We start from the raw sequence: 22,149 nt of genomic DNA on the forward strand, positions 1-22,149 counted from the left end.
AGGTTCCAAACAGGTCCCAGCCTGCAAATTTCTGCCCTTATCCCATCCTCTTCAACCAAAGTATCCTTTGGATACTTAGTGTCAGCAGAGAAAAATAATTTGGTTATACTCCATAACTTTGCTGATATTTTGGCTGCCTTCATTCCTCTGGACATGAATATCACAGTAATGTTTTCAGAAGCATCCAAAATACAAACTATGTAGAGAAGACACAGAATTTTTATGGCATACTATCAGTGATGCTTAATGAAAAAAATTGGGTCTGGACATCTTGAAATGTTTTTAATAAAAGCTGCTTACTTAAAATCATTCAGTGACTTATCTTCAATAACCTGACCTGCAGCTCTATGTTACACTAACAGAATGGTGTATGATCAAAAAGCATGGACATAAAGTTGGAGAAGAGGCACACTACAGAGTAAGAGTTCAAGCCTTCTGAAGGTGCTTTAACATTAAAGGAAACAGGGAAAACAGCAAATTTCTAGCTGTTTACTAGTTTTTCAAGTGTGCCTCTTTAGAGAACTGAACAGTCAAATAAATAATGTCTGTTAAAATGTGTCAGCCATTTTTGAAATAACTCATTAATCTAACCTAAACAAACATTCATTTCCATTTCTTTTATAGACATTACTTGCTCTGTAATTTGCACAGACACCCATAAAATCACAATAGTTTTCATCCTGGTTTAGTGATTAGAAAGTTGTGTTTTACTCAGCCATTTCCTTGTTCAGCAGAGAGAAGCAAAAGTGATCAAAAATTATCTGGAAGGGTTATTGTAGGTAATTAAAGTAAATTGTAATAAAACTGTTCTCACTGTTTGTCCTTTTTGGTGTCCAGGGGACCATGGAGAAGCAGGAGAAAAAGGGCTACGTGGGGATTATGGAGAGCCGGGAATTCCAGGGCGAGATGGCGAACCTGGTACTCCGGGACAACCAGGTATGTCTGAAGCTAACAGCAGACAGACTGTTTGTCAGGCATTTTAAACCTTGGTAATGAATGGGATTCTTAATTTCTCTGTTGTCTGTAGGACCAAAAGGTGATCAAGGCCCCCCAGGGTACCCAGGGGATCCAGGAGTTCCAGGACAAAAAGGATCGGTTGGTGAAATGGGTTTACCAGGTACTGATTGCTAGGAATTTCTTCTCATTTTTTTCCTCAAGTTAATATAGAACATTATGAGAAACCTGTATGGAATATTTGTCAGTGTAGATCTACTAAATAATTACACTGTTTGCAGTGACTGAACGTTAGGCTTTTGGGACATTGCTTTTCAGTCCTATTATGAAGTACAGATAATGGGATGGTTTCCTGAGTTTCTGTGTGCAAATCCTTTAGCTGGATGTTTAGTTTTCTGTATTTGTTTCAGGCAGGCAGTTTTTTGAGTGGTGCCTCTTTGTCTGTCTCTGTCTCTGAAAGTCTGTGAACTGCATCAAGCTTCTTGTGTATTTTCTCCCTTCTAAAAGGTTTGGTGAGCTGCTGTGTCTGACCCTGAGTTTCAAATATGAACTATAGGGGTCTGGGAATAATGTTGTTGTGAAAGGGATTGGTAAAGAATAAAATGGAGAAGAACCTCTAACTCAGCATGGAAACTTTGTCTCCAATGGGATGGCCTTCTGTCCAGCAAATTTAGGAAATCAATGTGAAAGTCTGAAATGGTAAATGAGGACAGAAAAAATATGCTGCAGAAGAGCCATTTTGTAACTGTAGTATGATTAGAAATTTTTCCAATAAAAAAAAAAGTTTTATTAATTTCCTATTTTTAGCAAGATCTTTGTTTACTCTGAATCCAAGATTATGACCATTTCCTATGAGTAGAGTTTATCATCCCATAAAAACTCCCATTTAGAGGGTGAATCTCAAAGGAAAATTTACCTACTTTTATAGCTCTGAATAGCTAAAGCAATGCTGAAACATCACTGTTAACACTGCTAGGACTGCTAGGACAATATTGGTTCTAATGCACCTATTTTTCCCTTCCCTTTACTAGGAACACCTGGAGAAAAGGGTCTTCCTGGAGTTCCAGGTTCACCAGGCACACCAGGGTTCCCTGGGCAAAAAGGTGAAAAAGGAGACAAAGGAGCACCAGGCTTTCCTGGAATTGGCTTTCCAGGGGCTCCTGGTGAGAAGGTATTTATACCCCTAAGGATTTGGCTATCTCTACCAAGCACTTGAAAAGATGCTGTTGGCCTCTAAGCTGTTTTATTTTCTACTATGCTAATTAAACTGCCTCATGAAAAACTTGAAAGGTGTGCAGGTTAGATGTATTCTGTTTGATGGAACCAGTACCTCCAGTGTTCTTTTTTATTATCTCTGCTCAAAATAGGTTGATTCACTGTGCTAGAAATGTAGGGAAAGGGAAGAGGCAAATAATGTGAAAAGGGCATTTCACATACACAGCAAATAATCACACTAAAATAATGTTACTGTACTTTTACAAAGATACTGTACAATGCTCAGATACTACTGAAAAGTGAACTGCATTAATATGTCTGTACAGTTTAATTTAATCTCTAATAGTGGATTCTCATTTGGATTTGTCATTAGGATTCTCATTTGTTTCATATTCCTTTTCCTAGCTTTACAATGACAGCTATCATGAATTTTTAAGTAAAAATGGTAAAAATAATACCTGCTTAGCTGATAGCAAACTTACTGAGGATTCAAAAAAGACTTTTTTAAAGATGATGAAGTGCAATAAGTAAGTTAAGAGGCTAATTTCAAAAAGACTTTGTATAACCATCCTAAAAACTGCTGATTTTCATATGTAGGTGTTAAGCAATTGCTAGATTAGTTAAAAACTCTTGCTAGTGGAATTTAACCAAATTTAACCAAATTTGATCCTGAACTGCATTGTGTAGGAGTGGAAAAACAATGGAATTCTTTAAAAGTCAGATGGATAAGAGGGGTGACATCTACCACTGCCTACAGAACAAAGCCTGTTTCTGAATTAATGTCTGGATTTTATGTGTGCTGCTTCTTCTAGGGAGAACCAGGAAGAACGGGAAGTCCAGGTTTATCTGGAGATAAGGGTGAAAAGGGTAGTTCAGGAATTCCTGGAATGCCGGGTGCCCCTGGTCCCAAAGGATCCCCTGGCATGGCAGGATTTCCAGGCAAGTGTTTATGCTTTTATAAAACAGAAACTGCAGTGAAAAAATAAAGTTAAAATTCTATCAAATATCCCGCATGGAAACACATTCTTCTTCCTTTCTTTAGGAAGCCCTGGCCGCCATGGGGAAAAGGGTGAAAAAGGACTTCCTGGCTTAAGTGGGATTCCAGGTTTAAAAGGAGAACCAGGTAAAAAGAAATATAGACCACCAGAGGACATTTAAAATATTGTTAGTCTCCAGGCAGTGGCTGAAACAAAATCTTTTGCATTCTACATTAATTGTGGCTCAGTATTTCACAGTGCATTTGTTTATTTCATAAGCAAAAAAGACATTGCTGCTTCCTAGGTAAATCTGAGTCAGTGTAATGGAGGGCTCATACTTCTTTTGCACTGCTAGAGGAACACATTTTGCCACCTTCCACAAGACCAGCTGTTGTTACATCCATTAATTCTGTTGTTTCTGAGTTAATTTAAAAACAATTCAGTTGATCTTCATGCCCAAATGTGAATCGCCAAATTAGCATAATTTCACAGCTGTTAGGAAGGAAATAGAGTAATGGAGGAGAGTAAGTCCATTGCTGTTGTGAACATTTTTTGATCTTGGTGTCTTCTGTTCTCATGTTTTTGACTGCAGGACACATAATTTTCCAGGACAATAGACTGTGCTGTTCACAAGTCTTTGCTGGAGTTCCTGCATTCTAAACTCACTTCAATTCATGATAATTAGCTGTGTCAAAGTCTTTAGTACTTGAGCCCTGTCTCAGACTGATTTAATTCAGAAGTAAACTCAGTGAAAAGTCACACACTGAAGTCATCGTGCAATATCTGCTTGGTCTTTGCGGGAGCAAAAGGAAAAGTAAAGTTTTTCTTGAGAGAAAAAGAAAAGTCATAGTTAAAATGAAAATGTCAATGATTTTTCAGGTGAACCTGGTGTTCCGGGTCCTGCTGGTGCCATTGGTCAGAAGGGTGAACCAGGTTATGATGGGATTCCAGGTGCAGCTGGTGCAAAGGGTGAACAAGGTACTGTGACTGTCACCTTCAGTTCCCATGGTATGAAAATGCACAGACACAGGCTGCACAAGAGTAGCTGGTAGAAGTGTGTACTGGCTTTGAGTCCTTTGGATGAAACCTTAGAAAATAAAGTCAGTATTGGTGTCTTACAATTATCCAGCATTGCAGTGTGATCATTTAGATGAGCAACTGTGTTTAATCAATGTAATCTTGAAAGAACTTCTTTCACAAAAGCTGGTAGTACTTTAAAGAATTGTGTTTTGGAATTAATTTCAGCCTGCAGCTTAGCTGTGAAATAGTGGAGCAGCCTTGCCTTTTCTTTGGGTAGGGTTTTCAGTCATACAGGACCCATTGTGCTAAATACAATACCAGTACATAACAAAAACAGCCTCTGCCCTGAAGAACTTTTGCATAAGCCATTTATTTGGAGTTTATATTTGCACAATACAGTTCTATTCATTACAGGTTAAATGTAAGTACTTTCCCAACTTCTCATTTTTTGCTGTCTCTGTCCTGCAGGTCTTCCAGGTAGAGGGCTTCCAGGATTTCCCGGTGCCAAGGGAGATAAAGGTAAAATACTTATTTAAACAATTCCTAATCTCCTTCCCAACATACTATAACCATAATTCTGTAAGGCAGACGTACTTTCTACTTCATTCTTTTTTATCCAATGCCTTCTCAGAGCAGGCAGAAGCTCTGAGAGGTTCAAATTCCGATTTCTGTTACAGTGGCAACATCTTGGAGTTAAATATACCCTAAAATAGGTAATTATTCATAGTGTGGAATTTACTGCAAGCTGTGCTGTGATGAGGTGACATAAATAACTCCTGTATTTGTGTGCTGTGCTTTTGACTCCAAGTATTTCTGTTTTCCTACTAATTTTGCAAGAATGAAAATTTAGTGAGGCTAGGTACACCAGATAGCTATAGGTAGTGGTTTTGTGGCCGGGCTACTGTAGAAATTTTTTTGCCTGAATCTGTTTTGCAGCCCAGATATATTAATTGCTAAAATAGTTATTTACTATAGCTCAGTAGAGCATGTCTAAGCTATGCACTGGGGCATGGTGCAGAGATGCAAAAGATAGCAGAGTACTGATCAGATCTCACTGAAAATTTTTGTTGACTGGGCTCAGGATTTAATAGCTTGGGTACAGCCACATGACTATGAAAATTCAAGTCCCCTTATGTTCTTTGAAAAGTGTGTCACTGCACTGGGCTATGAGAATGGTTTGATTGGCTTGATTCAGGCTTGTTCAAGGTGTCTGTAATGCACTGTGCTCCATTTCATGAAATATGTATATCCTAGACATTGGCTGCAATAGATACAGTAGTGAATAAATACAAACTGCTGTTGATAAAGGAAATTGTGTATAATGGAGGAATTTTCAATTTTAACCATCTGGAAAATGCAAACAATTCAACTAGTCCATCCATGAAATTAACACGACAAGGCATATTTTGAATAAGTTACATAGCTTTAAATATCAATGTCCTACCTCACTCATTCATTCTATTAATACAGGAAACTTGTCTGGACAATCTAAAGTGATAAACCAGATTTTCAGAATACCTTTTATTTACCATCTTAGACTAATTAACAGTCATTAACTACTGTGAAACCCCTAATGTTAGATAAGTTAGATAAATTTAGCAAATTTTCTAATCATAGCTTGGTAGGCATGTAGAACACTAGATTATGAGAACATTTCTCTCACCTCCCCATGTCTCATTTTGTCATCTCAGCTCATTTAAAAGTATCTGAGTTTAGAGTAAATATATATTATACGTACATAGTTTGTGTTCTAAATGTATTATAGTTCCAAAGAAACAAGTCCAGGATTTAAAAACCTTTTTCTGCTCAGGCAGAGAGCCAGGGATAGTTTTATATCTATCTATACTTTTTGTGTCTCTTATTATTGTACTTGTAGCAGTTACTCTGTATTCTTTTGCTCTATCTAAAATTAGATTGAATAGCAATTGTTAACTATTTGTACAAGCCTGAAAGTAAGTACAACGGATCTAGATCTTAGTAAAAAAATATTCCAGTTTTCTCCAGGAGCAAGTCCTTTTGTGCTTAGTCAAGCATAGTCACTTGACTGTGACAATAATAATTGCTGTGGAGTAGGGGTTTGGGGGCTTTATAATCTTTGTGTAAGGAGTGCTAGAGGGATGTTGAATGTTAATCTATTTTAAGAGTGACTAAAAATAACCGAGTGATGAGTTTAGATAAGAAAAAGTATGTCAGTCAAACTAATTTCCTCATATTTTATATCATAATGTGAAGAAAAATAGAGTTTTCCTGAAGTTTTGCATTTTTATAGAAATGTATAAAGTTAAGTGTTTTCAAAAAGAATAAAGCTTACTACAAGTGGATAATAAGGCAGAAGGTTTCAGTGATTGTGATCTTCTCTCTAATCACATTCTGTGGTTGCTTCAAATTCTAGGTGCAAAAGGCGAAGTGGGTTTTCCAGGATCCCCAGGAAGTCCAGGGATCCCAGGCCTGAAAGGAGAACCAGGATATGCAGGTCCACCAGGTCCTAAGGGGAGCCAAGGTCTTCCTGGGCTGCCAGGAAGTGCAATTGAAGGCCCTAAAGGAGACAGAGGACCCCAAGGCCAACCTGGTCTTCCAGGTAATTCTTCAGTAGTAAAGTATCACTGTTCATCAAGGCTCACCTACTTAATTAATTAATAATACAATCAGTATTGTATATCTTTGTTTATCCTCTTCTCCCAGGTCAGAGAAAAGCCTTGTTCACAGGTAGTTTTGGCAGTATGTTCTAGAACAGGCTGATTTTGTGTCCTCAAGCAGTTGGCTTTGCCCAGAAATCTTTCTGATGTTGAGAAGGTTGCCTCCCATTTCCATGTTTCCCTGTGGATTTTATTTACTGTTTTGGGGCATCCAGGGCTGTGTATTCCTACATCCTGGAAGGTTAATGTATTGAAAAATTCCCCAGCTTGGCCTTTCCATGGTAGTGGCCTGTGCTAGAGGCTAAGGAGGAGAGTGGAGAAGAGCTGCAAAATATCTTTAGCATATATATGCCTCAGGAGGGACTATCTGCTTGTTCTGCACATGTGGAAAACTCCCTCTATTTTCAATTATCCACAGGATGAGAGATGTTTGGATGAGGCATCTCCCTGCAACAGATTCTCTTACTTATTTTCTTGAAATTTTGCAACAATTATTTTGGTTCTGTCCATCTGTAGACCCTCATTGTCCTCCATCAGATACTGCTGTAAGCCAGTTTTGCTACTAAATACTCTTTTCCTTTGTGTTTTAGGTTTACCAGGTCCAACAGGGCCACCAGGACCTCCAGGTCTGAAAGGGGCCAAAGGAGAGCAAGGGAGCAATGGCTGGCCAGGGACTCCTGGGGGTCCGGGAATGAAAGGTGATCCAGGTTTCCAAGGACTTCCAGTAAGTTACCTTTAGTACACTCCAGGTTTGCTGAAAGCTGATTCTTGTAATTAATGAATATATTAATCATACAGTTTCTTCTTCAAAATAATGATATTTCATGCTCAAAGTGCCTTTGGACTCACTGCTGATGATGTAAAGTCAGTTTGAAAGCATTTCAGTGCTCTTCTTGGAAAGGCTGCCCCAGTGAGCTAATGAACTTACTAGAAATTTATAGATAGTGAGTGGTAACATACAACACCCAAAATGTAATTTACAGTGTTTTAACAGTACAGGATGGCTGAAGCACATTCCTAAATCTGGTAAATGCTTTAGTAGTTAATTTTAAAGATTGCATATTTCACGATGAATTGCCTTCTGAAAATACCTGAACTGTTTGCTTTTGTTGTGAAAGCTCTCAAATAAAGTGCAGTTTCAGTACTGTCAGTGATGAAATATTGCTGCTGATTTAGAACTACAAACAGGCAATACTATTAATACATTTTTGTCATATATTATTCATTTTCCCCTGGCCTATAATAGTCTTTTTCAGTACACTAGTGAGAATGAAGTAGAATAGGACAGTCACCCAGAATAGTTGGTCTTCTATATTCTTTCTCTCAGAGTGCATGATATATCCCTTTTTCCACACTGAAAAATCTGCTCTGTTTTTTAACTTTTCATTCCTTCTTTCTTACTACACTGGGAATGGTGATTGTTTAGCCCAGAGTAGAAGGAGGCTCAGAGGGGACCTTATCACTCTCTACAACTCCCTGAAAGGAAGTTGTAACCAGATGGGGGTCAGTCTCCTCTGCCAAGTAACAAGTGACAGGACAAGAAGAAAAAGCCAAAAGTTTTGCCAGGGGAGCTTTAGATGTACAAAAGGAAAAAATATTCAGGAATAAGATCCTGATATGAAATGCAGGACTTCAAAGGTCCACTTTATTCTTGATAATGCAAATATCTAGTGCTTTCTGCATCCAGGAGCCACTTCACAGAGACATTCAAGATTTGATTCCATGCTCAGACTGTTTTATATGTCATACCATACTGTACCATACCACACCAGCTTTGAAGATAGTAAATTCCTTCATAACTCCAGTATATTTTCCCTAGTTTAATAATTTGCACTACTTCTGCAGAGAGCTAAATTGCTACACCTCAGGAAATTGTAAAGCTTTTCACTGATTCATACACCAGTCTGAGACTGTTTGCTGAGAAAGAATGGGAAGTGCCTAAGGATTTTGATTCCATGCCTTCAATCAGAAAAAACTTTTTACTATCCTTGAGCCATAATGCATAGTAGTGAGGTGTTAACTTGGTGTGAAATGCTGTAGTGAGAGTGATATTAAATGTCAAGTTTCTTCTGGTGATACATACTAAGATGAGTTTCTAATGTCTTCATCCACCCCAGTGTGACAGGCTCCTGCCCTGACTATGGCTCAATTGCTCATACAGGTCTCCAGGTACATGGTTACTTATATCAGAAGGGAGATTTTGTTGCAACATGAGTGGCACAACCTGTCCAAAAGATGTAACCAAAAGAAGTAAATGCAGAGATCAGACTGCAATACAAATCTCACGGGATTTTCCTGTTCATTTTAGTGTTGAAATGAGAAGAAATATTTTCCTGAAATAGTTTGGAGCAGATCCAAAAAAGAAGTTGTTTACCAAGCTGTATCTGATGAGGAAAAAAATGTTTTAGAAATGCATACTGTTGTGGAAAATGTATTTTGATGGAAAGCTTCCAATAAACTCCTCTTATAAATATATTTTTTAATAATTATAACCTATATATATATATATATATATTTAAACCTCTGTCTTTTAATGTGATTGCCTCGTAAGTGCCTTCTGAATGAAAGTTAGCCCTCCGGTTTTGGGCTTAGAAGTTGCACATGTTATGATACAAAGAGACAGCCATTTCTTTAAAAAATCCTCCATACTGTGACCATGACTGAAGGAAACCAGGAAATCTTACTTCATTCATGCCTTCCTTAGCACTTTTGAGAGTAGCATTTCTTTTGTTTAACTTTGGATTCTTTGGAAGTTTAACTGTGGGCATCCATTTTTGAACTGGTTGTCTCTTCTCCCTTTATAATCAGTGGAAAGAATTAGACATTTTTTGTTCTTCTCACCTTAATATAAACATCTAACTTGCACTGAATGAAAAATCACTCCTGTGTGCCTATGCTATTGCTCTAAAAATATGATGACCCCTACTGTTGGTATTAATTTACACTGGGTATTTAATTCACATCTTCAGCTTCTGGTTGATAGGTTACTTAGCAAAGGGATTTTATCTCTTTCCTACCCCTGTGCTCCATGTTTTTTTATATAGTGAACTGTTACGGTCATACCAATTCAGCAAGGGAGAAACTCTAAACTGTATTTGCAAGGTTTTTGCAGATGATCTTCAACAGAAAAAAGAAGAAAAGGAAATTGGCAGTCATTTGAATTACTGTTTACAGTGTCTTTTGAAATAGGGTCTTGGTTTTCCTTGAAGTGAGGCTACAGTGAACTTGTTACCATTAATTTCAGGGCTGCAGTTTAGAATGGTGAAGGCAGGAGGAGTTCCTATTGTGTTTGAAGTGTTTTAAGTCCTAGAATGTTTTAGCACTGTTGAAAAGTAAAAATCCTCAGAGGATTATAAATTGCTGAGCATATTTAATTTCATCCCATGTGTAAATGTAGAAGTTTTCAAGTCTGCTGTGGTCTAGAATTACCCCATTTAATTATCTCACTAGCAACCTCCTGCTGGGACTGCACTGAAATTAGTATCTGCTGAGATTTGTGCTTACTAATGTTTTTCGTAATAAGATGGTCTATGGTTGAGAACCTTTTTACTGGCTGCAGTGCTAGTAGGACCTCATTCTGATCTGGTATCATTTTTGTGAGGCAAAAAGTAATTTAGAAAGAGCAAAGTGTCACTCATGTTCCTGTAGGAGAATCTTGTCATCTCATTAGGGAGAGAATGACCATTTCTTAAACTTAATGGCTTTTTCATATTGTATTCATTTCACAGGTATCCAGTAATACACAACCTATTTGTGAGTCATATCATAATAGTGTAGGATAACTATATTTCACATTTTCTTTTGTGCAGGGTACTCCTGGTTTGCCAGGAGATATTGGTCCAAAAGGTGATCTCGGACCTCCAGGAGTTCCAGGTGTACCAGGTGAGGAGAAAACTTAACATATTCCTGAAAAGTATGCAAAAATGTCTCTTTCATAACCTTCCTCTCTCAAAAGAGATGTGCAAAGAATGTTGACTCTATGTTAATAATGAACAGTGAAAGCTGCATCAAAAAACATAGAAAAGCATTGAGATTTTTCCTAAGATTTTTTGTCTCTTGCCTATTCTTGCATTGCAAATATTAAATGTGCATTTCTTTTGAAAGATGGATGTAAAATCGATTGTTAGATACTACCAGTCAAGAATTTTCAAGATTTTCTTGAGAATTGAAGACACAAATGTTAGAGCTATATGTGAGGAATGGGGCTCCATATGACTCCCTTGCTGATTATATTCCTGATGCTGTCACCATCATATACATGAAAACACCAGGTGTATAAGAAGAGTTATTAATAGAAAAAACAATGCTTTTAATCTAGAGAATTATACTCTTGAAGGAAGAGAACTTTGAAGAGAAGTAAAATAAAAAATAAGAGAAATTTATTTTCAATCATAATTTCTTTGGTGACTTAGTGGTGTTGTTTTTATTGTGTTCCTGCAAACAGTTAAAAAGTACTTCTGCAAATAAAGTCACATCCTTTTCAGGATGATGGGATCATACATGATTATTCCACACATATCCTTCCAAATAAAAAAATTACTGAATTTTCATACAAATATTTCCTTTGATTTCAGGTCCAAAAGGAACTCCTGGCTTCCCAGGCCTTAAGGGTGAGCGAGGTGACCAAGGTCTTCCTGGATCTAAAGGTATAATAAAGACTTGTGCTTTTTTACCCCTGATGTTTTTGGCAAAATGGTTATTTGTGATTAATTAGTGGTTATTTGTGGCTATAACACCATCACCCTTTTGTTTTGTATAAAAATGCAGAGTATGAAACCGGTATCAGCATGTACCAGCATCTGAATGGTCAGATTAGAATCATAGAATGGTTTGGGTTTGAAGGGATCTTAAAAACCATCTAGTTTCAATCTGCCTGCCATGGGCAGGGATGTCTTTCACTAGACCAGGTTGCTCAGAACCCTATCCAACCTGGCTTTGAATGCTTGCAGGGATAGAGCTTCTGTATCTTCTCTGGGAAGCCTCTGTTCCAGTGCCTCACGACCCTGACAGAAAAAAATTGTCCTCCTTAAGTCCAATCTAAATTCACACTCCTTCTGTAAGCACTTCTTTCTTTCACGCTGTTGCCCCTTGTCCTGTCACTCCAGACCCTAGCAAAAAATCTCTCTCAGTCCTTCCTATAAGCCTCTTTTTAAATATTGAAAGGCCACAGTGAGGTCTTCTCTGGGCCTTCTCTTCTCCAGGCTGAACAAGCCCGACTCTCTCAGCCTGTCTTCATAGAATTTCTCTTCCACCCCTTTAATCATTTTCCTGGCTCTGCTCTAACAGGTACATGTCCTTCTTATACAGGGGACCCCAGAGCTGCATATAATATTCTAGGTGGGATCTTATGAGAACAGAGCAGAGGGGGAGCATTACTGGCCACATTTCTTTTCATTTAGCCCCGTACTGGCTTTCTGGGCTGTGAGCAGACATTGCCGACTCATTCTGGTTTTCATCTACCTGTGTTTCCCAAGCCCTCCTCTGCAGGGCTGCTTTCAGTCCATTCCTCCCCCAGTCTGTACCGATATTGTGGATTGCTCTGGCCCATGGGTAAGACCTTGCACTTGTCCTTGAACTTCATGAGGTTCCTGTTGGCCCACCACTTGTCACACCTGTCAAGGTGCCTCTGGATGGCATCCCTTCCTTCCAGCATCATGACTACAACACTCAGCTTGGGTCTATTTGCAAGCTTGCTGAGACAATTCCATGCAACCTAAGGTCTGGGCAACTATTTCAGTCCATGAGAAGTCTGTTTGGCTGGAGATATCAGCATAGATAGGCTTCTGTTTGGGAAGCTTTGCAGTTTAATTAATGTGTGAAGTCTAGGATGTGTTGATATCTCGTGACTATCTGTGAGAGGCTCCAGTCTCTGCATAAATGGCAGAGTACAAGGTAACTTTTTGTTGCTTTTTAAAAAAAAAATTGCGCAATACTAAATATGTGCTGATTTTCTTGGTTGATTTCCACAGGTTTACAAGGCCCACCAGGCCCACCAGGTCCTTTTCAGCTTATTAAAGGGGATCCTGGCTTACCTGGACCTGTAGGACCAGTTGGTCTCAAGGGATTCCCAGGACTTCCAGGTCCCAAAGGACAACAAGGTTAGAGTTTCTACTTTGTCAGTAGAAGTACATTTTAAGTAATGTAAAAGTAAACCAAAGGTAGGCTAGATACTACAAGGTGTTTGGTATAATATTATCCAATTTTTGTATGCTACTTAAATTGTGTCAGTGATGAGGAAGAGAGTCCTTTTTGAAGCTCATCCAAAACAGATGCCTTCCTGGTGATTTTTTATAAGCTGTCATTCTGCAGTCATCACATCAGTATTTGAGATCAGCAGTAAGCAGAATGAATTGCAATACTGCTCATTCTTTCCCCTAAATGTATTTGTTAGAGTTTCTTCTGTCATTAGAAACCAAACTTAGTTACTGTGTGTCTCTGGGAGAAAACAAACATGAGGAAAAACACATGATCTTGGAATGAAAAGTGCTTCCTGAGGAAGTTTGTTCCATGGTCCTACATTCCTTCTTTTAGTCCAGATATTGCAATTTTTATAAAGAGTAGGTGAACTGCAAAAATGAAGCACATTAGAAAGTATGAGAATCAAGCAAAGGGTAGGACAAATGAAATGCTGGCACAAGGGCACATCCTTCAGAATGATGGGACATGGGGGGGGGGGGGTCAGGAGTGTTAAGATTCTAAGGGGAAGCTTTTTTCCTGAATGAATTATGTTAAGTTAATGGGGATTTATGATGAATATCTTTTTCCTAGTTAATATAGTAGGTATGAAAGTTTTCTCTTGAAGGTGGGGATACAACTCTTCAACTGCTATCCTTTAGGAAATAGCTATGAAAAGTCTTAGTGACTGAACACAGCATGGGTTTGCTTGTATGGGATCCTTTGCTCCATCACTAGTAGTCAATTCAGTACATGAACAAAATATTGCTTTTTGGGTGATCAGGAAGAGGAAAGCTGTGAGCTTCTAAAGCTTCTGTTGAGTCACAGAACTGCTGCTGTAGTGCTGATGATATTAACTTCCTGTTGCTGAAGTCAGATTTTCTGAGTTTATGTAGGATTCATAGCATTCTTAAAAATCGATTACGGGAAGACGTAAAATATATCTGAAAACTTGTCTGGGAAGAAGCTAAGGGGATACGCATTTTCCCACTGTTTGTGACCCCACCTTTTTATGGTCTATTTTTGATTGAGTCATATGGTAAGCAGAGAGAGAAGAGATTCCTTCCAGCCAAATGCTGGTTATTTTAGAAACATGCTCTCTCCTTACTTCTGCATTCTTCTCTACTATAGAATCACTTTGCCTGCAGTAACCTTTGTGTGCTCTAGATATGGAACTGTATGCACTGAATCTGCATGAGTTTAGTTTATGCTAAGGCATACCTGTGCTGTATTGTATTGAGAACTAAAAAGTGAGAACTAACATGAAATAATGTCCAGTAATAATTATTCCTTGTTTTTCAACAGGTGTGACAGGACCTTCAGGTGTACCTGGACCACCTGGTAGTCCAGGGTTTGATGGTCAACCTGGGCAGAAAGGAGAAGCTGGTCCTTATGGTCCCCCAGGTAAGTCAGTGCTTATTATTCAAAGACTTCATTGCTTCATGGAAAAATAACATATGTTATTAGGTGTGAATGTATCTGATTTCACTTCTTTAGCTATGTAGGGAGAATATTGTTGTCTGCAGAAATAAAAGGAGCCTCTCTGTATTGTAGGGCCCAGAGGATTCCCTGGTCCACCTGGCCCTGATGGCTTGCCCGGGGTCATGGGCCCACCAGGGGCACCATCTGTTGCTCATGGCTTCCTTGTCACCAGACACAGTCAAACCATTGAAGAACCATTGTGTCCATTTGGAACAAGGCTGATTTACCACGGCTACTCCTTGCTTTATGTACAAGGCAATGAAAGAGCACATGGCCAAGATCTGGGTAAGTAGAAACCAAATTAGAATTGAGTTAGTGTTCATTACAAACCAATTGCTTCTCTCATTTGTAGAACTGTATTGAGTAAATCTGTATAATTATTCTGGCTCAGACCTAGGCAGCCCGGAACAAGGAAGATGTTGCTATTCCACAGTGAATACTACTTCTAGTTACTAAGATGGCTCGTGGGGTCTGGGCAGTGTGATGGATCTGAGTTTGCTCAGCCTTAACAGATATTTATGGGGAGGCCTTTATTGCAATCTACAGCTATCTACTGGGAGGGTAGAGAGTAAGGAGTCCCTCCTCAGAGGGTCTCAGTGACAGAAGAAGCAATGGACCACAAGTATGAGATAAATTTCAGTGAAATATAAATAAAAGCTTTTTTTATCATGCTGATGGTTAGCCTTGGAACAGAAACCCAGAGAGATGGTTGAATTTCTTGTCTTTGGAGAACCTCAAAACTCAACTGAATCTTGACCCAAGAAACCAGATCTAACTGACAGGGCAGTAGATAGATGACCTCTCGAGGTCTATTCCAAGCTAATGTATTCTGTAATTCTACAGGCAAGACTGCACTTCTCCTTTCCCTGTCCCATTCCTTCCTCATGGAGATAAGGGAATTCACTTCCTCTGGGAAAACTGGGCCCTCCAGAGCAAGTGTTCTCTGCCTTTTTAGCTGCTCCTGGAAATAATTGTTAGGCAGTTGGCAGTGGTTTAACAAAATTGTGTTAAGAGATAACCTTTCACTTAACATTTCAGGCACAGCAGGAAGCTGTCTTCGTAAATTTAGTACCATGCCTTTCTTATTCTGCAATATCAACAACGTCTGTAATTTTGCATCAAGGAATGACTACTCCTACTGGCTGTCTACTCCTGAACCCATGCCAATGAATATGGCTCCTATCACTGGTGATAATATCAGACCATTCATCAGCAGGTATGGTTTCAGTTCTGCTGTATTTATAAAGTGAAAAAGCCTGTGGAAAGAGCACAAGGTACTTTGTTTTTCTGGACAAGGCTTTTAATCTGTATACTTTTACTTCCTGCCTTTAAATTTAAAGTTTGAATTCTTTTGATGAAATGTTTCAAAGATGTTTCAAAGTGTGTGTGTTTTTAGTTTTGACTTTGATCAAAAATAAATCCATTTTGGGGGAAACCCAAACAAATAGAATAGCCTATTTTGAGTGTAATTGAAATGAAAAGATCTGCTTTGAAATGCTGTCTTGCAAAAGCTGTGATGTACTTTGAAGGAGAAAAAGTTTTGCATTTTTTCACAATTCTTGTCTGAAACACTTCTGTTTTTTGACTAGCCATAGCTAGAAGCTTTTTAGGTCTCGGTTTCCTTTTGTTTGAAAATGGTAGCATTTTTATCATACAGTAGACTGGCAGGCTTCTTCCATTGTTTTAGACATTCTGCTTGAATACAACCATTATTGTCTGAATTAAAGGAAATAATTGCAAAATCAATCATCTATTTTTTAACAATTCCAGACTCGCAGCTAGCACCATAAAGAAGGGTGGTTATATCATACACTTAACTATTCTGCATCAGTGTTGAACTTTTGGTCCATTTGAAATTTTAAGACCACTAGAAAACCTCTTCTTGCATAACATGTCCAGTGCTGAAAGCAGAGTTGTGAGTAGAATTGTAGCAAACTGCTCCACTGTTAGATATGAATCTGACAAGGGAATCTTCAACTTTCAGCTTAAGTGATAATCATTAGATGTAGGCATCTTACTGTCCTTTTTGTCATTGCTTCTAATCTGTATCAGCTGATCCCTCTTCCAGCCATATTTAATGAATGGCAGTGGAGATTGCTGGTAATAATTTCTGAGGTACATGCAAGAGAAAGGACAATCCAAGTCATTATTAGGTTGTGTTCTGGACTTCTAGGATGTTCCTTACTGCAAAACATTTTATGTTTATTTTGCATGGTGGATCCCCCCTTGTATCTGCAGCTGTACTCTGTATTCTTACTTTTGGTTTAGTACCAAAGAAGTTTGTATATTTTCAAAATGAATGGGCAGACTGAGGACAAGATTCTCAAGGGAGACTATAGCTTTTGTTGGTCTTAAATTTTTGGTTGTTTGTTGCATGTGAACAGAAGGGGCTTGACTTTCAGAAAAATTCAAATTGCCAACCCCTGAAATTAATATTCTTTTTATGCTATCCCATATCATGCACCCAAAATAGCCTTTAACAGTCACATTTGAAACTCTTGCTGAAGGAGGTACTAACCAACACTTTGCCTTTTCTTATGCCTACGGATTAGCTTTTGCACCATAAAAATGTGTAAGTGTGTATATGTATGTACATATGTGTATGTGTGCATGTATGCTTATGTGTTTTTCTCCTTTTAGTCATAGCAGTGAGTGAAATAGTTGTAATATTTATTTTTAGAAAACTAACAAGGAATCTGGAAGACTCTTCTTTCAATTAATTTTATTAGTTGTTGCTTTTTAACCAATAATTTCCCCTGTCCAAATGTTGAAAATGTGTAGAAGTGTCACTTGCTGCCTTGAATCATAGGACTTCTTTTCCTGTAAGGCCTTCTACTGAAATAGCAGAAATCTCTTGAAGCAAAGCAGAGCTCCAAGAATAGAGGCAGCTTTGCATTCCTTCTTTTAATTTACTCTTTCATTGATGTGTTTCTTAAAATAACTCTCTTGCTTCTGCACTAAAGATGAAGGCAGTAGGTATGAAAGCAGTCTTCACAAGGCAGAAGTAGAAGGCTTTCATTCTGAATACCTTTGCTTCTCTGCATTTTCCAGAATCAAACTTAATCCATTTTGCACTTGATTCTTTTCCCAGCTCTGATAACAGGAATCAGACTGTTTAGTTTTGAATCATTTTCGTAATTGCTAACTGCAGCAACCAGTTGAAGAGTTGTACAAGAAAAAACAGATTGTATCTACAAAGTCCTTATTACTAGCCCCCATATTAAAATTCCAGCCCAGCTCATGGGTTTTTTATGATTCTCCTGTGAGGGCATGATTGGTCATTGGATTATTCAGTAACTTAGCAGTTCTGAGACACGAGGAATTTATCTAAAGTAAAAGAACTGGTACTGCATGCCTTTCTGGAGAATTGCTTTGAAGTTTGTTGTGCAAGTTACTTTGCTAGAAATCTCTTACTGGAGATAGAAACCACAAATGTAAATAATAAAAAAAAAAACAACACTTTCAAGGAAAATGCATGGGAAAGAGTCTAGATTAGATTAGTGTTAGATTAGATTAGCAGTGATTGCCTTTGTAAGACATTTTCCAGAGAGATGGCTTTTTTGTGGAAGTCAGAGCTAAGTTTAGGATGATGAATTACTTCTTTCTGATCGCAGTAGACCACTTTTAAGTGATACTTACTGAGTTACAGTGCTTGGCTATTTGCCTCCTATGTTCATGACATTGAGCACTTTTAGAAACTTCAGTACAAACAGGACTAGAAAAAGAAAAATGCATGTAAATATTCAGATAAGAGGTTTCTTGTTCTTTTCTCATAGGAAAGCTAATACAAATATGATTTAATAGTTGAACTGTCTCTAAGTAAGGGAGAAATTAGAAGTTTACAAAATAAATTAGAAATTATCAAAAAAGAAAAAAGAACCAGTTGGCTGTTTTTCTAAATGAAACACTGTGATTTTCCTTTGGTTTTGAACATGACAACATTGTCTATTTCAAGATTCCATAAAGAAAGTAGCTTCTGAATAGAGGAGTATTAATCCTTAAGTGCTTGCAGCTCATTCATGTTTTTGTCCTTCTAGATGCTCTGTGTGTGAAGCTCCTGCTATGGTAATAGCTGTTCACAGTCAAACAATCCAAATACCACCATGTCCTGAAGGTTGGAGTTCACTTTGGATTGGATACTCCTTTGTCATGGTAAGTGCAGTGGGGCACACTTGAGCTGAGGAAAGCATTTGTTTCAGAGATTTGATGTATGGAAAGTTGATATCTGGCTCTGTCACCTCAGGTTTTAGGAGGGCATTAGACCTCTACCCTTTGGGTGACTTCAAAAAGATTCTGGTAATTTTCCCAGGCAAGGCCTGGGCGTGGTCTGAGACACAGGTTGGATCCAGAGCTGTTAGCACTTGGCAATGGGAGAGAGGCCACTGTGATGAGGGGTGGGAGTGGAGTTAGGCTGTTCAGATAAAAGCCATACCAGACTGTATGCCTTCTGGGCCAAGAGCTAGCCCTGGCATGTTGCTTTTATAGAGATAGCTTGGGTCCTGCTGTCTCTCCTGAAGGACTTCTGTGCATACAGCTGCCCCTGAAGTTAATATTGCTGATGTGTCATGCTGCTGTTGAGTGAGAGAACCCAATGCCAACTCTGGAGCCTTCAGCTCCACATTCTTGTTCCTCCTTGAGCTGAGCAACAAAACATCAGATGGACAGAACAGAGGACAAGGAGAGAAGTGTACAGAAATATTTGTGTGAGAGAGTTCACTAAAGTTGTAGCAGAAGAGGTAAAGAGTGCCTCTCTGACCAAGGCTTTTGCATTTCCTAGCACACCAGTGCTGGTGCAGAGGGCTCTGGCCAGGCCCTGGCGTCCCCTGGTTCCTGCCTAGAAGAGTTCCGCAGCGCTCCCTTCATCGAATGCCATGGCCGGGGCACCTGCAATTATTATGCAAATGCTTACAGCTTCTGGCTTGCCACTATAGAAAGGAATGAGATGTTCAAGTAAGTTCATGATTTATTTATCGTTCTTTGAGACTCAGTTTAGCTTTATCACTGAATAAAATAAGTATTCTTTGAATGTAATGCAGGTTCAAGTATTGGCTGTCCACCAGCACAGTTAATTTATGTAGTTGATTATTTTTGTAACAGAAGGAAAAAAAAATAGTAGCTTCTGGGGGAATTAATGATTGTATGATCAGTCAGCATTTGCAATGTGTCATTTGTACCATGTATTTTGCTTTTCAGAATAATCTGTCAATGTTCACAATTCCACTATGTTTTTGATTGTATTCACCCAGTGGTAACTGGGATGACATACTGATTGAAATTACATTAGAATATAACATTTCCTGTAATGGATGTTAACATATAATAGAACCACTTGCAATTTGTACAGGTGTTAAACAAAGAGAGTTGAACAATTATTTACCCTTCCTTAATGTTAGAGGAAGTATGTTTGGGTAAAATGCAGCTGGTGGTAATTGGCTTTGTTCTGGTCTCCTGCACATAAATATTTTTCAACACAGGCTAATTTTCTCTATGTGAATGTTATTAATAAATTAGCATATAGAACAGTTCTCATGTCTGCACATCTTAACTGGTCAGCAGACATTCCTCTGGAGTGCAGGTAATCACCCTCTTCCACCACAATCCTGACTGCTGCTCCTGTTACCCTTCATCTCTTCTTGTCTTCTAGATCTGTGAGTGCTGCCTTGCCTGTCTCAGAATGAGGCAGCTTGTTTAGCCAGTTTTCACTGTTTATCAGATAACTGTCAATGGTGTAGGTAGATAAATTGAGCACTGGGACTGAGTATCACTGGGGCTTTGATTATCTCATCAACCAGAAAAACTACTACCAAAATCACCCCACCACTGGGGTAAGCCCTGGATCCCTAGGAAGGAGGAAAGCTGATTGGAGGAAAATTTAGAGTGAGCACTACAGTTGTTGCCATCCCTTGAGTCCAACCCAGAGCCCTCTCAACTTCACACCCTTTTCTGGCTACAAACTATACCTCAGATTAATAAAATAATCCCAGATCAGGGGACTTGCCCTGCTATCATAAATCACAAATACTCCTCAATTTCTTGTAAACCCATAATCTTTTTTAATGAAAAGCACTGAATGCAAACGCACTTTTGTCTGAAAACGATTTATTTCTAGTTGCTAGGAGTAATTCCTTTTGACAGATTAGAGACTAAAGGCTTTGGTTTGTGTTTCTATATGACATCACATAATTTTCCAGCTTTTCATTTGTCTTTAAAGTCACAAGAGATAGCAGAAACTATAAACAGTCAAATTTCAGCTTCTTTGCCCAATTTTATTTTATTACCCAAATTCTAGATTGTTTTCAAACTGCTGCTTTAACAGATGGTGTTCTAGGTTAAGGAAATATTATGCCTCATGAAAGAATAGAATTCTTCAGTAACTGTAAGTGTGTGATGTTTAAAACTAATCTTATAATAGTTTGTGACCAAACCTGGAAGTGATTACACCCTGAGGAACTTAGGAACACCTTGATTCAGCAGAGGCTGGGAGACTTACATTCCAAGTTGATGTTGTCAGTTATAAACCTGAAAATTGCTAATGGGTCTTTTAATTTCTTTCTTTGCCATAGGAAACCAACTCCCTCAACTTTGAAAGCCGGGGATCTACGCTCAAATGTTAGCCGTTGTCAAGTCTGTATGAGAAAAACATAATGACTTTTGAATTTCAACTAATTTCACACAATATGGTGCTATTCGTTTAACAGCAATGAAGCCTAGACATATATCATATGTACCTCATTGTTGTCCAGTATGAAAACAGTAAAGTGCCTTTTAGGAACTTGCATAACTAACACACACTGCTTTACTGGCCCTGTCCTTGCTAAAGAAGAAGAGAGACAACAAAGATAAGCTTCAAATGTTGACATGCCAAATGGCACTTTCGATCAAAGTATATGTATTTTTTATATAAATGCAATGCACTGATAGAATAAAAAGTCAGCATTTATCCAGAAAAAAAATGCAAAGGTGCTAGGAGGTATGCAGTTCTGCCTTATACTGTTTGACCCCCTTTCTCATTCTTGTATTGTATATTTAGATTCATTTTTCTTCCCCAGATAAGTTTGTTACCATTATCTATCTGTCTTAAAATTCCAGACTCTTGGGTATGTACTTATTGTTCTTGTACAAAGGAATACTAATGTAAAAAAGAGGTTTGGGATTACAGACTATGGTTAACCAGCACGTAACCATCTTTTCACAACATAGAGTGCCATCCTGCAAACCTTTGCTTCTGTTTGTAGCCTTTAGTGCTGTCAGTATTAATGGGTGTACATCTGGAAGAGATTGCCAAATTGGCTTCACAAATAGGCAAGTAAGTGTTTCTGCTATGTTGGTACTATGCAGCTTCTTTGTGCAGTAGAACAAACTTTCCTGTGGAATAAAGAATGATCCAGCAATGGTCAAGAAAAAAATATATGTATAAATATTTTAGTAATTTATATAGATATCAACCATTAGGCAAATCAAGCTCTGAGTTTATAATTTCAAAAAGAAGCTTACAAATTTTTTCTTCTTTTCAGTGTCATGAATTAGATGTTAAATGCCAAAATATGATGTGAAACGTTCATTTTACATAGCCATTTCAATGCTGAAGTTGCAGAGACTGAACCCAGGTTAATAGTTATTTGTGTTTATAATGGTAAATCCTGCTTTGAGCTTATATCTTTATTCTGTATTTAATATTTTTCAGGGTTTTA

At 38.2% G+C, this 22,149-nt stretch overlaps 1 protein-coding gene across 1 annotated transcript in view; it reads left to right on the forward strand.

Annotated features, from left to right (window-relative positions):
- The window catches only part of COL4A1 (collagen type IV alpha 1 chain), a 67,467-nt gene extending 46,364 nt beyond the window's left edge, over nt 1-21,103 (forward strand). The window contains exons 35-52 of the mRNA XM_062514963.1: nt 838-936; nt 1,028-1,117; nt 1,986-2,125; nt 2,982-3,112; nt 3,216-3,292; nt 4,026-4,124; nt 4,635-4,685; nt 6,559-6,744; nt 7,393-7,526; nt 10,612-10,684; nt 11,377-11,448; nt 12,772-12,900; nt 14,282-14,380; nt 14,531-14,743; nt 15,497-15,674; nt 18,496-18,610; nt 19,236-19,408; nt 21,022-21,103. Coding sequence (XP_062370947.1) covers nt 838-936; nt 1,028-1,117; nt 1,986-2,125; nt 2,982-3,112; nt 3,216-3,292; nt 4,026-4,124; nt 4,635-4,685; nt 6,559-6,744; nt 7,393-7,526; nt 10,612-10,684; nt 11,377-11,448; nt 12,772-12,900; nt 14,282-14,380; nt 14,531-14,743; nt 15,497-15,674; nt 18,496-18,610; nt 19,236-19,408; nt 21,022-21,103 — 2,141 coding nt within the window. The remainder of the gene's footprint in view (nt 1-837; nt 937-1,027; nt 1,118-1,985; nt 2,126-2,981; nt 3,113-3,215; nt 3,293-4,025; nt 4,125-4,634; nt 4,686-6,558; nt 6,745-7,392; nt 7,527-10,611; nt 10,685-11,376; nt 11,449-12,771; nt 12,901-14,281; nt 14,381-14,530; nt 14,744-15,496; nt 15,675-18,495; nt 18,611-19,235; nt 19,409-21,021) is intronic.
- Nucleotides 21,104-22,149: the final 1,046 nt, after the last annotated feature.

Source organism: Cinclus cinclus, chromosome 2 (genome assembly GCF_963662255.1).
Source record: "Cinclus cinclus chromosome 2, bCinCin1.1, whole genome shotgun sequence".
NCBI lineage: Eukaryota > Metazoa > Chordata > Aves > Passeriformes > Cinclidae > Cinclus > Cinclus cinclus.